Here is a 14186-nt window from a genome sequence, read left to right as displayed (position 1 = left end):
CTCGACGAATTTAAAACAGCTTTCCAATTAGTTTTGATGATGCTTGTATCAAAACTGAATCGTTTAAACACGATTGTGCGATATTGCGTTTACGTTAATGCTCCTTTGGTTAATGGCGTGCCTTTGAGATATTACGGAAATGGTTCCGCTTAAGCCGGTTGATATTATTTATGAATCAATAAACTAATGTAATAAAGATCGTATGACACGCCTATATTCACTTCCGAGAAACGTTTATCCCGAAACTTACGACATTCATAACCTTTTATTTTCAATAAATTATTCCTGTTGGCGCATATAAAACAGCCGTTCCACAGTTTACCGATATTTAACTTAAGTTATAAGACTGTGAATGGAGAAAACAGGAATAGAGTATTTCCCTTGAAGAATTCAATTTGGATGAGGTAAAACTACTAGGAACATTTCACTTTATTTGACGGATGCGGGTTTGATAGCCAGCCACGATAATCCACATGAATTTCGTATGTGTCTATGCGAGTGATATTTTCTTTCTCTATTACGCTCTCGATAGCTCCAACGTGGTTTATTTGTTCAATTTAAGGTCTCAACAAACAACGGTGATAAGGCGTGCTTCCTGACTCCTGACAAAATATTTAATATTCCGGGAAATCAGAAAGTATGTTACGTACATTTCCAGCACGTAGTATATAAATTGTGTGAATTGCCAGAACCTTTCGAGACTCGGGGACCTGGCGTCTCCGTCTTCGTCTCCCGGTCCATCACCCCGCAATTTCCCGGCGAGATATCTCCCTTCGCTATTCGGCTGACCTTCTTCCAGGATTTCAGGAATTACCATGGATGTCATAGTTATTCCCTGGGTCATATCGCTCATTTGCTTCGCTATATCCGCGACTTCGATTTCCATTCTCCCGCGGGGCCCGGGCTCAGAGCTGATATTTTTCGTCTACCTGATCTTTTTATTCCTTACACAATTTGGGTGATGTCTTTTTCGGTTCGCGTGGAATAGTGCCGCATGAATATATGTGGAAATATTACATATGCTCGCTTTCACGTTACCAATACGACGTATGTTCAATTTATGCATAATGTAATATCCAGGCTGCGCTGATAAAAATCTTACACGCAGGCGCGGTAGCAAATGTATTCAATTTGAATGCGAACGTTATTTGAATATTTATTAACTGCTGCTTCGTTGGTTGATCTTACCGGATAAATATTGGTTAAACATATAATGTCATTTAATCTCGAATCCCTCTTGACAAGGTTTTGTGTCAACACGCCCCGCTCATCTCGCAACATCTCGGAAATCTCGTATATTTAATTATTGAGTAATGGCAGTGTGGGAGCCTTTTTGAGATTAGACGGAATATGCGTGACGAAATGCTTAGAGTAAACTGGCTGAGCTTATCTTACAAAGCTTCATCATTCCGTTAATCGTGTGTATATGTGAATTAACAAAATTCATCTACTCGCTTAATATTCTTTCACAGTATTTTTGACAATGTTTTCACTGACAAAACACGGTCATTTCATCACAGTTGCAATAAAGTGGTTTATGACGAGTGCTTTGTTCTCGAAACGACCTAATGCCGCAATCTGTATTCAAGTCCAATCACAGGAGTGACATTCTGATTCTGGCATCGGGACCCGGTTCCCGCTCAGTGGGTCCTGGTGGGTTCCGTCACTCGCGCCCGTCGCTCGTGACGGGATTATGATGCACGCATCAATGTTCCCGCATCGGAGGGTGGGTGTGTTACATTGGACTTTTATCTGTCGCGTGCACTCCCTTTTATATGCCGGGGAGTAAAATAATAAACGGCGATATAGACACGGCTTGCTATCGAGTAGCGTCCGCTGCAGCACGCTTAATGATTCACTGTTTCAATCGCAGTCGTTTCATTATGTATGATCGTTATCACATCGATAAAAAGCGCGGATGATAGTTGAATATTAAGTAATTGCTATGCACTTTAGAAATAAAAGTAAGCAATTTGTTCCCTCAATCCTATCCGTTAGGCCACTCCAACCAAATGAGAGCTGGACATTAACATCAAACAAGATTAAAAGGAGGCAATTTGTTCCCTCAATCCTATCCGTTAGGCCACTCCAACCAAATGAGAGCTGGACATTAACATCAAACGAGATTAAAAGTAGGCAATTTGTTCCCTCAATCCTATCCGTTAGGCCACTCCAACCAAATGAGAGCTGGACATTAACATCAAACAAGATTAAAAGTAGGCAATTTGTTCCCTCAATCCTATCCGTTAGGCCACTCCAACCAAATGAGAGCTGGACATTAACATCAAACTAGATTAAAAGTAGGCAATTTGTTCCCTCAATTCTATCCGTTAGGCCACTCCAACCAAATGAGAGCTGGGCATTAACATCAAACAAGATGAAAAGTAGGCAATTTGTTCCCTCAATTCTATCCATTAGGCCACTCCAACCAAATGAGAGCTGGGCATTAACATCAAACAAGATGAAAAGTAGGCAATTTGTTCCCTCAATCCTATCCGTTAGGCCACTCCAACCAAATGAGAGCTGGGCATTAACATCAAACAAGATGAAAAGTAGGCAATTTGTTCCCTCAATCCTATCCGTTAGGCCACTCCAACCAAATGAGAGCTGGACATTAACATCAAACGAGATTAAAAGTAGGCAATTTGTTCCCTCAATTCTATCCGTTAGGCCACTCCAACCAAATGAGAGCTGGGCATTAACATCAAACAAGATGAAAAGTAGGCAATTTGTTCCCTCAATCCTATCCGTTAGGCCACTCCAACCAAATGAGAGCTGGGCATTAACATCAAACAAGATTAGTAAAAAAGACGTTCTGCCAGATTTCTACTCGGAAGGAATGAAAGAAATTTAGTTAGTTTCAACACTTCAGGAAAGTTATTATTACGAAGTGAAGGGTTAAACATGCGCTTCAGGGGTTGAATTAAATAATTCGAGTATGACAGGTGGGATACAATCTGTTAATTTCGTGAATACGTGTAGAAATCATATGGTATCAGGAATACCAACAAAATAAAATGTCATCAACAGAAATTATTCCGGCTGTAATCCCATACAACGAAAGCGAATTTTTATTTTACTTAATTAAAAAATTCCCAAAAGCAGTCAATTTTCCTTTATAGTAATAAAGGTAAATCAGAAGGTTTTATTTTAAAATATTTCGTAGTATCCGTGGCCAGCGACTTAGAACAATACCGTTCATTTTTTAACCACACGGTTTATAAAAATATGTGTACGGATTTGTGGTATTTTATGTATTTGTGTTTTAATTTTTAAATTAAGGCCTTTGAAGAATTCAATTTCTAGTGATTTTAGAGGCAACTCTGGGATTTTTTGAGAATTGATCGTTATTTCTAAAAAAAGTAATCTAGCCAAATGTACTATGATAATATTATGATATATAAAATTAAAACATCGTAAGGAAGGCTTTGTTGAGTCAAATTTTTAATTTATGTTTGACGAATTTGTGTTAAATTTAATAAATTATTTAAGCCCGTCAAAATGATTTATTAAATATTTTATACATATTTCAATAAATTTACAAAGAAATAAGACTATTATTTTTTATAATAATTATCACTAACTCACAATAATTGCCAAAGTTGCCATCATAAAATCATGACATCGCCTATATTTTATAATTTGAAAGACAAGTAAATAAAATATCCGATATACCTTTTCATAAAATATTCACATTTGTCACATCGAATCCGTAAAACATCAACATTCTAATTATGGTTACCATTCTACTTTGTCCAGAATGTCGAGGCTTGTCAATTCACCGTCAAGTCAAAGCATTGAATTTTTTGGTGTAAGCCGAATGAATTTCGACAGTCGATACGTAAATAAATAAATTAAAAAAATAATTTTCTCTTTGGTTAAGTATTGAGGCAAAACAACCGAAAAATTATGTTTTAATCGAATGGTAATTTAATTAGTTGATTGAGAATGTTATGTAACATATTTTTGTTAATTTGTACCGTTTCTTTATAATTTCAATAAAAAAGTATTTTGGCCTCAAATCCAAATATAAGTTTTGTATGAAAAAGGCCACGCAGCGGTTCCTCTTAAGATGTTTAAATAACAATCAGTTCTCATTGAATCCTCCGAACATTCATCGATTCTCGGTACGAGTCGCTGAGGGATATTTGCATCTCCGTCACGTCGCGGACTGTTTTCATCAATCAGTCCGAGAGGATTGTTTGCCTTTGTGATGAAACCCTCCGGACCCTGCAGAGCTCAACAAAGGGTGCGCCTTCTTCCCTCTGTGTGCTCCCAACTCCCCGGTTCCCCCACTAATTGGGAATGACTTGAAATGTCGCAACACTTGCTAATCACTGCCTGAACTGTATCAACCGATTGGTCTGAAAGTGTCTCTTTTGTGGCCTTTATGCAACTTTTTCTTGTAAAGATACCTATTGATTTTGTACTTTGGAAAAGAAGAGAAAGACAATTTGGAGACAAGTGATCATTTAAAGATTTTATGTGACGATTTGAATTGTTTGCGTAATTCTCATTAAGCTTAATATAGTTTGCTTTTACGGCGATGGCTGTATATTCGTTCTTACTCGTTAAACCAGCTGTGGAGTCAACTTATTTTTTAGAATCCGTCCTTTATGAGAAAATGTTATCTCGCCGTTGAACTTTGAAATAAATCAATCCCGATCTACACACAAACAGAAAGTGTATGAACTAAATAACAGTCGGGAAGGTTGGTTAGCTATAAGTCTCATTGACATTAGGTAGATGCAGGGAAAGTTGCGATTATTGCCATGTAATTTACCTCCAGTCGTGTAGCGGCGGGTACAAAAGACGGCTCAGAACTCACCACATTAAATGCCGAAATAATATCAAATCCCAACCTATTTGCACCATCGATCTCAATATAGACCGGCAATAATTGATATCAGTTTCAGAAACCTAAATACACCTTGGCCGCTTTGTTCGCTTGGGAAGTATCAGAGCTGTTTCAATTTCAAAAGCTTTTATCAATGCCTTTCCAGACAGAATAATATCTTCTTACTTGACTTAGATATACATAAATATTAACCATTTTAAATTATGCATATTTCGTCAATGTTTATATTTAAATCAATGTTTTTTTTACAGATGGTATCCAAGAATTACAATCGCTGGCTTCTTCCACGCTTTCAGGTAATTATTTGATGATTTTGTTCATGTCAAACATGCTTTAATATTTGGAATGTCCTGATTGAGTGTACATCGTAGAATTACCACCAAGTAGAATTCAGATTGATGTCATGATAAACGGGAGGTTATTTATTACACTCTGCCTTATGGAAGATTCTGCACCAAACTGACCGAGCTCCCAGTTATTTATCTCCCACTTTGGTAATATTATCACGTAATGTAATTTATTTACTCATGTATATAGCTCCGAAAATGCCTACTACATTTCTCAGAAGAAAAATGAAAACTTCCGCTGGAACGTGAATATATTTATCTTGTGAGTTAGAATCTGATTACTCCATGCTAAATCACCACTTATTTTGATATATTATTTACAAAATACGAGGAAAAGCATGTTGAAAGAACTAACTATGCATAGATCCATAGACTAGAGAAGAAAACAAGAAAAGCGACGTGGGCATATTTCGTGATCTTAAATCAAATAGTCCATATATTTATAATAGGACCTTAAATTTCCAATGCAAAACTGTGTTTCGTCATCTCCATTATGAAATTCATAATGGGTGGACGATATAAAAGTGTAAGAAAGACAGAGCGCGTGCTAAATCGGCTAGAACCAAATGGTTTTATGTCAGTGGCGACATTGGTCTTCATTTCTAGTGTGTGGTATCTATTCAGTGCGTAAAGCAGTTCACTTTATCTATTCAGTCTATTGTGTTCGTATGCTCTAATTTGGCCAAACAGGCAATCTCGCAGTTAGATAAATTAAACTACTCATTCAAAGAGGTACTTAAGGCCGACGTATTTAACTAAAATACCATCATACCACCGTCCTTCATTCCTGATTAAAGTCAAACAAACAAAGCAAAGGAAATAAAGGGATGTCGTCGCAGGGAAACAATCAAAACTAAAATGTTACATCAAAGTAAAAAAACATCTTAAATTAGTTTAAAAAATAACATTTTAACCAATGTCTAATATCTAAATAGTTTAAAATAAAGTCGATATCCGCGTCTGTCTGTTTGTGCGCTCAGTTCCTACATAATTTCTTCTGTAAGGTTTATAGATATATATAATAAATGCATATTATATTTATAAGAAGTAGAGAAAAGTCGATGTTTATCATACAATTCAAAACCTCAAAAGTATACTCCAAATCATTCATAACCCCGAGAAACGCCGGTTACACGTCAGCTAGTATTTTATAAATTCTTACAACTTCACAAAGCCTACAATTATTATAATATCCCGTGATTTTTCACGTATTATCTAGTCAGGGCTGTGTAACGAAAATAAATAATTTGAAACTCTTTTAAGTTAACAAAATATAATAATAAAAATAAATGACCGACCGTGTATCACTAATACTTCTGTGAACAGTAGACATTGCTTAATATTGATTATTCCGATTAATTTGAAGCTGAGATCCGGCTCCAAAAATTTTAGCTCTTCAGTTTACGAAAAAGTATTTAAAAAAAATCGAAATGCTCAGATCGAAAAAGGTTACTTTGCATTTTCTGTGTGATGTAGATTCACCAGTTTCACGACGTACCGACTACGAGTTTCCGGACATTGGAAGGGACCCCACCACTTTCCCGACGGCGTTATAGGAAAAACATTGGTTTCCTTCTTCACCGCACACGTCAAAAGTTACTTTGGGTTATCTGTATGATGTAAATTTTTGGGGATCTGGTAGTGAGACAATGAAAGATAGTGGTTGTTGTATCACAGCGTTTATTTTGAGTCAGTAGACTTGCGCAGTTGTGAGATGACTCGATCGATGACGACGATACCAAGTGTAGGCAGCAATTACGGCGGTGGAGTAATGAAAGCGGTAGTCAGTGGGTCGACACCGCGTTGGTGGAGATCGGAGACTCGTGGATGTGTTCAGCACTGGTAGCTTATCTTCTGGGCACTCCAGTGTGAACAAGGTAGCCGAAGGTGTGATGGACCTGGTCGGCAGATGTGCGGGAGATGCAGGCCGGCAACGATGCCGCGGGGCTGAGGCACAGACCGGCGAAGGTGTCGCAGGGTCTAGGCGCGTAAGTAGCGCAGGCCAGGGATGATATCCGGGGCCAGGGCGCTGATGTGATCCCGAGGAGTCCACGATAATTCGTAGTCCGTGCAGTGCCGGGTGTAGGTAAGTAGGTCCGTGTATCGGCACGGTGTAGTATAGCGGGGCGCGGCACGGGGGCCCGGCCAGTCGGTGGCCGGCCGCCTCAGTAGGCAGCAAGCAGTCGCAGGGTTCGCAGATTGGTCACTCATAAAACTGCTAACTTAAGACTGACTGACTACATCTTGATGCGCCTCATTGTATAGCCGCCCGGTGGATCAATATAATTCAGACTTAATAAATAATAATATTCAGACTTGTAGGTAGGAGCGCCGAATGCTAGCATTGTATCTTGAGAGTTCCAGCTACGATGCGTTTTGCGGTTTTGCGTTGGCGATCGTTCCCGAATATTCTAGTAGCATCGCTACAGATTCACCAGTTTTACGACGTACCGACTACTAGTTTCCGAACATTGGAGGGGACCCCACCACTTTCCCAACGGCGTTATAAGGAAACATATGGTTTCCTCCCTCACCACACACGTCAAGACTCTAATTTAAGCGGTTTAGCTGTATTGGGTTATCGTTCAAAAACGTGTAGCTTCATCAAAAATATTTAAAAAATGAGTTTCCGGACAGATGTACGTCTTATTTTTAGTTAATAAATTGTAAAATAACACAAATCAGTAAATTAAAATTTCGTTGTGCACCTCCGGTGGATCGTAAGCACTCGACCATGGAGATCGTCAAGTTAGGTTTTACGTATTTGTTGTTGTGACACTTGAAAATCTTTACCGTTCCAGATAATCAAACAAACTCCTTCAAACTTGTAGAGAGAGTATCTCACATATCTCCAAGAGCCCATCTCCTGCAATCGTGAATCTTAAATTTGTGTTCCGTGTGTACCAAGCCTAATGCTCGGCTTATCTAAATGATGTCTTGGAATATAATACGAAAATTATTATTGTATTCTTCTATCAGATTAAGTCTAGCCGAGAGTAACTCAAGTCTTAGTAATGTTGACATGGCACTAAGTTCAAGCAGAAACTCTGAGAATAACCAACCATTAGCTCACGTAATACGTTCTGTGCAATACTTATAGATCGATGAAAATATAAACGAAGAATACGTGAAATGCCTCAGCTCAATAACCAGCCGTAAGCAATGATAGAAAAAAACATTTTGTTGTGAAATTTATTAAAAATTGTGATGTAACAATACTAAATAATAAACACTGTAACCGAGTTTACATCACTTTATTAAATAACTATCGCAAACCGTGAAAAACCATTGGATACTATTAAATCTTGTAGGAACTTATAGCTTGTCTGAATTCTTGACACGATCAGTTCTGTTTTTGAAAATGGCACTTAAATTCAAAACAAAACTGAGTTCATTGCACCAGACTTACAATCACTCACGGAGTGAAAGATTATTGAGTGAGGCTTAAATATTCCTTTGTTTGGGTAGATATAATAGATGTCATCTTTTTTTGTTTCATATTAAATAATTTTTGTTTGTGTTATGTCACCCGCCATTCTGGGGATGTCCGTGTTTTCTGGCGGGTGAAGTTTACGAATTGAATTTACTCATATGATTGATGATAGTAATTATTTTATGTATTACATAATTCACTTATATTTTAGACGATAGTTAAATAAGGTAGGGAATGTGAGACTTATATGAAGTAGTTAGAGTGTATAATGTAGAATCCACCTCGTCATTTGTGTTTTGAAAGTATGGAGTTGGATTTCGGTTCTTAAGTTATCAAGGAGAATGGATTGAAGATTTTTAGGAGCTAGGTAGATGAATTGTCTTATTGCTGACGTAGTATGAAGTTTATGTACTTTGTAGTGTCGGTTGATTATAATTCTGGTGGTGCAATTATGTTCTAAGAGAGTATTTTTGTAAGAAATGTCTTAGCATACATTTTAGATGGAGTTGGCGTATGTTTAATCCCACAGACACAAACATATTTTTTACCTACAAGTCCCAACGACAAATTTCATGGAATGCTCCCGAGGTATCGAAAATGTTCTATATATATTTCTTATTTTTTAAGATGTCGTAAAAAGAAATACCATTTCAGAAACAAGTTAAAGTTATCTCTGAAATGTTTGTATTTGAAATAAATATTGATATTTCTAATTGATAAAAAAATATATGTATAAAATATGAAAATGTTAAAAAAAACACTTACCGGACATTTTGACACTCGAAAATTCCTTAATTTTGAAAGAATTCGATATTTAAAAAACACATTCCTTTGTGTAAGGAATTAATAAGAAAAGCACTTCTGCCACCTTTATGCAGGCCGTGCTGTAGAAAATGAATTGACAGTTAAAGAGACTTGTTTTTGGACTTGTTGCACTGGGTTTAGCATGGTTTATTACTAAACCCAGTGCAAGAAGACCGAAAACAGGTCGCCAAGACTGTCGGTTCATTTTCTACAGCACGATCCGTATTGATAAAGATGGCGATGAATTTGAACATTAAAAAATATTATATATTTTTAACTTTCAATTGTCGATGTGTAGTCATTAACTTTGACATTTTTTGGATTTTATCCATGTTATCTTGTATAATACATATTTGCGACAAACTGAGAAGAATAATTATGTATCTTTCCAACGACGAACAAATCACATATCTACGCATTATAGAAAAAAGTTTAAAATAATTTTATAGTGTATGGATGCCCTGGTCAGATCTGTCCTTCAGAGCCTCTAATGGAATATGATGTTTGTTGCAAGTAATGTCTTACGAGGCTTAAAGGGTTAAGATATTATACTCAATGAAGAGTCGAATGGAGTCAGTCGCTTGTTGATTTTTTATTTATTTTTATATGTGTTTATTCAGTTTTTTTATTTGTACATTGATAATACGTATTACTTTTTGTAGAGAACCAATAATAGTTTAAGCTCAGCCACCCCAACTGATAATGCCGTATGCTTTATAGGGATTGGCAGAGAGCAAAGAATATATCCAAGAGTTTAAAATACATAAGAGAGCTTGCGGATGCGGGGAGTTAAGGGAGTTAAGTTAGGCTGGCTAAGTGTAGATCCCAACGTAGATGATCAATCAAAACCCCAGATATTTTATATGGGTGACTTGTTCCAAGTTTGGGCAAGTACAGGAAGAACCAGGTCTCGGACAGGAGTCAATTATTAATTTATGATTGTTAGTAGCTTGGGTTTTAGCAGACAGACTTAAGGCTAAGAATTTAGTTTTTCCAGCATTGAGAGTAAGGAGATTATCATCTAACCAATTCTTTACAAGGCCTATATCATTTAGTAATTAATTTCATGAAATAAATATAGTTTACATCTACACTGACGAAGCCACGATTGTGCCGAATCCGTTTGCATGCACTCATCATTATAGTGATGTCTATAAAGTAGGTTTCGTTTGACAACATTTTATTCTGTTAAATAAATGCATTTTTTATTTGTTTGCTTTGTTTGTTTCGTCGCAGAGCTGAGTTTCAAAGGTATTTCAAGATGTAAATTACGGTAATTATTCACGCAGCAAATGCTTCAGATGCATTTGTGTTTTCATTTCACACGGAGTACACTGTACATATATGTACACCCTAGTTGCAGTTATGTTAACAGTCGTAGCTGTTCCTCTCCTAGTTAGAGCTGAGATTGTTACCAATGCCTTTCCATGTTCCTAACGTACTAACACAACAATCCTTTCAGTGTTACATTAGGTAGAAGCGTTTGCTTGTCTCATGCTAGCTTGCCCTCAAGTTCTAACTATTATAAATTCAATCACCAACACCGGAGAAAAAATTTAATACACTTACAATTTTATTTTATTTTAATCTTCTACTAATTTCTTTGATTGTAAACTGACTGTTATACAGATTTTTTACAAAATGTTGTGTTTAAAATACAATAAAAAATAAAATAGCAAGTTTTTGCGTTACTGTTTCGACATTATCATTATCGCATCGTGCATGCCCGTCTTAACCCAACCTAATCTACCCCAACGTGTGGGGCGAGTTTGGGGATCAGTCAAATATTACAATAAAAATAAGTGGAAATATTACAATAAAAATAACTTGTCGATTCAACCACCCAAAAATCGGTTGTTTTTATTTAATTTGTACCATTTATAGTCTAGTTCTTTCATAAGTTTCCTGCTGAAAAAAAAGCTTTAAAGCTGCCGACCTCCAAAATGATAACAATTGATTAATTTACCACTAAAGAAGGATCCGTCAATTTCCCCATAAAGACTAAACGTCCGAACTTAATAACGTTCTACAAGTCGAAAAGTGAGATACGATCATAAGTACTGGAAACTACGAAATCTTCTACGAAAAAAGTTTCAGGAGTCTGCTGAAAAATTACGTAAACCAACTCTCCTAGTTAAGTATTCTCATATTGTACCAGTCGAGGATCATTATAGATTTTTCCAAATCCTACTTCGAATTAAAATAAACGATTTCGGATCTTCCTAAAAAAGTTTATCTGCCAAATCTTAACTTTCGTTTTCATTGGGGCTTCCTTTCGTTTAAGAATTAGTTTTAAATAGACCATCTTTATACCAGCGATTATTAGGTGAGGATTACAGTGATTATCTAAAGTAATGATATTTCTCGAAACCGTTAAAGATAGCAGATAGCCCATTATGGGAGCGTTGCCAAATGTTTTAGTCGTTTAATCTGCTGCCAGTTCTGTATGAGAAGTTTAATATCAAATCAATTTATATATATATTGCGTTTTGAAGCTTTCACACACTGATCGCCTCAAATCTGCAGAGTCAGTTTTAATCGGAATTTTCGTGGAACTTCAAAAGCGTGGGGGAATAAAAAAGTTTTTTCTTTACTCCTTGACATGACAACCATTTACGTAAAAACTGATCTGAAATGCGTTACCAAACTCCCTAATGTAGTATGAACACTAAACCCCACTTGATTAATACACAACCAATTTAACTGGCGTTTAAGCCTAACTGTACTTCAGAGAAGCGAGTTAAGCGTTTTCATAAAGCCATTTGACTCCGCCATTACCGAGTTAAGTACTAATGAAACCCGCTGAATGGACGTTTTTTCTCTTATGAAATAATATAGAATTCAGACGTGGGTCGCCATCCCATTTATTACCACTAGATTCGCTACGAATCTCCCTAAACTTTTTCGATGAACGAGGATTTAATTATTAATTTGGCTACTGGAACTTTGTTCACGCACGAAGTTTTATATAAATGTCTGAACAGTCTGCCTCTGTCATCAATTCCACATGTTTGAATAGAACCTACCGCCAAATATCCAACCAAGGTTCAGAACGTTCGATAATAATAATTACGGTTTTATATAATATTTTGTTTTGAAAAGAATATATATTTCTGGCATAAATCTTAATGGATTATTATTGGAAAAATTATTCGTATAATCAATAATTGGCATAAACTCTTCCCATCAAGGAGCCGCCATTGGTGGTGTAGGTACTGGGTAGTTTGGTTGGCAGGTTGCGTGGTGTCTGAGGGCTCACCTTAATTGGCCATTCTCGCGCAACTTTAGTGTCTGGTTGACTGGTCCCGTTAGAGCGGTGTTTGTACAGCCTCCGTTTATCACTTTCCGTTCGCTTTCACTCATTTCACGCCACTTCCCAGTGCTTTTCTAGCTTGGGCCATTTCAAAAATGCTTAAATAGCGAGTCGTCAAAACCGATGTTTTCTTTATTCCCTTGTACTCCTAGTAGTCCTAGTACCTTACCATTTTCACTGCCGAGAGGCGCCAGATCGGTGATGTAAAACTTTTACGGTTCTTTTTGTTCGTAAAGTGATTTTTTGTAGCTTTCTGAGCGTTTTTAGGTAATTAATTTGTTGTTACCTCCCTGATTACATTCAAAAGCTTGTCTAATTCTCTACAGCTGAAATTTTATATGACTTACGTAACGGTCAAAGTAGAACAATACATATTTTTAAAATCTAATGTAAAATTATTTTACGGCTTAATTTTTCGTAAATTGAGAGGTGCATCAATTTATATTGGAACATAAAATCTGTTGACGACTCGCTTGGTCGGAAATTTCCCACGACCTGTGCAGTGGGAGAGATGCTGGGAATCCAGACGCCGCATCGCACAGAGCCTTCCGCTGTCTCACTTCCTATAAACAAGTGTTTCCGGCTCACTAGGCGCTCCAGACCTTCCTCTCCTTGATTATGATATTTCTATTTCCGGTATAATGGCGCTGTCGTGCTTCCTGTTTCTTCGCAGGCTGCAGACGGGTCAAATTTAACGCGCTTTTTCTCCGGCCATTTCGCTAAGCCTTCAAATCGTTTACCTATGGAATTTCCTTAGAAATGCGCCTTTTTTATGCCGTGAACATTTTTCATACACCTTTGATTTTTTACTTGGATAAGTGTAAATATCCTGAAAGCTCTTTCGCGGAAAACGTGGTGGAAAATGCTTTCCAAGTGAAGAATAATTCCAAGCTCGTGCCATCATCTGCCCGTGTAAATAAATATTACATAATAATAAAGTCGTAACATGAGAAATACATAAATATACCTTTTATTGATACAGGAATGCCCTAGCGTGATGTGCAGATTATGTTCTTTTATGTTAAAAACAATTTTTTTAATAAATTAATAAATTAGTCCAACAAAATAAATATCAAATTATTATAGGCAATAATTATTCGCCTGAAACTTTAGTTTATCATTAAAATAACGAATTATATGTTTTACCCACTAAATTAATTAAAACTGGTGACGGATTTCGGAACACCCTTTCCACTTAGTATTTGTTTGATTTAGTCTCTAATTAAGGGAAGAAAGAACGTGACTAATGTTTATTTTGCTTAATATTATAAAATCAACATTTTTCTTTTAGTCAAGGAAATAAAAAAGTATTCTTTAAACGACAAGAAAGAAAGACAAACCTCCCGGGTAAGTTTGAACCGCGGATGGGTGTGCTGCGTAGGCGGGGCGAGGCCACGGGCGAGGGTGAGGAGGGACGAGCCCAGCACGATC

General features: G+C 36.8%; 1 protein-coding gene across 1 annotated transcript in view; it reads left to right on the top strand.

Annotated features, from left to right (window-relative positions):
- The window catches only part of LOC149423993 (uncharacterized), a 238977-nt gene that overhangs the window by 216537 nt on the left and 8254 nt on the right, over window positions 1–14186 (top strand). Inside the window, exon 6 of the mRNA XM_089631109.1 lies at window positions 5110–5154. Within this exon, the coding sequence (XP_089487235.1) occupies window positions 5110–5154 (45 nt within the window). The remainder of the gene's footprint in view (window positions 1–5109; window positions 5155–14186) is intronic.

The sequence above is a fragment of the Hesperophylax consimilis genome, chromosome 4 (genome assembly GCF_061612785.1).
Source record: "Hesperophylax consimilis isolate HC1 chromosome 4, BYU_Hcon_1.0, whole genome shotgun sequence".
In the NCBI taxonomy this organism is placed as follows: Eukaryota; Metazoa; Arthropoda; class Insecta; order Trichoptera; family Limnephilidae; genus Hesperophylax; species Hesperophylax consimilis.
Note: the sequence above shows the minus strand (reverse complement) of the source record. Positions and strands in the feature narration are given on the sequence as shown.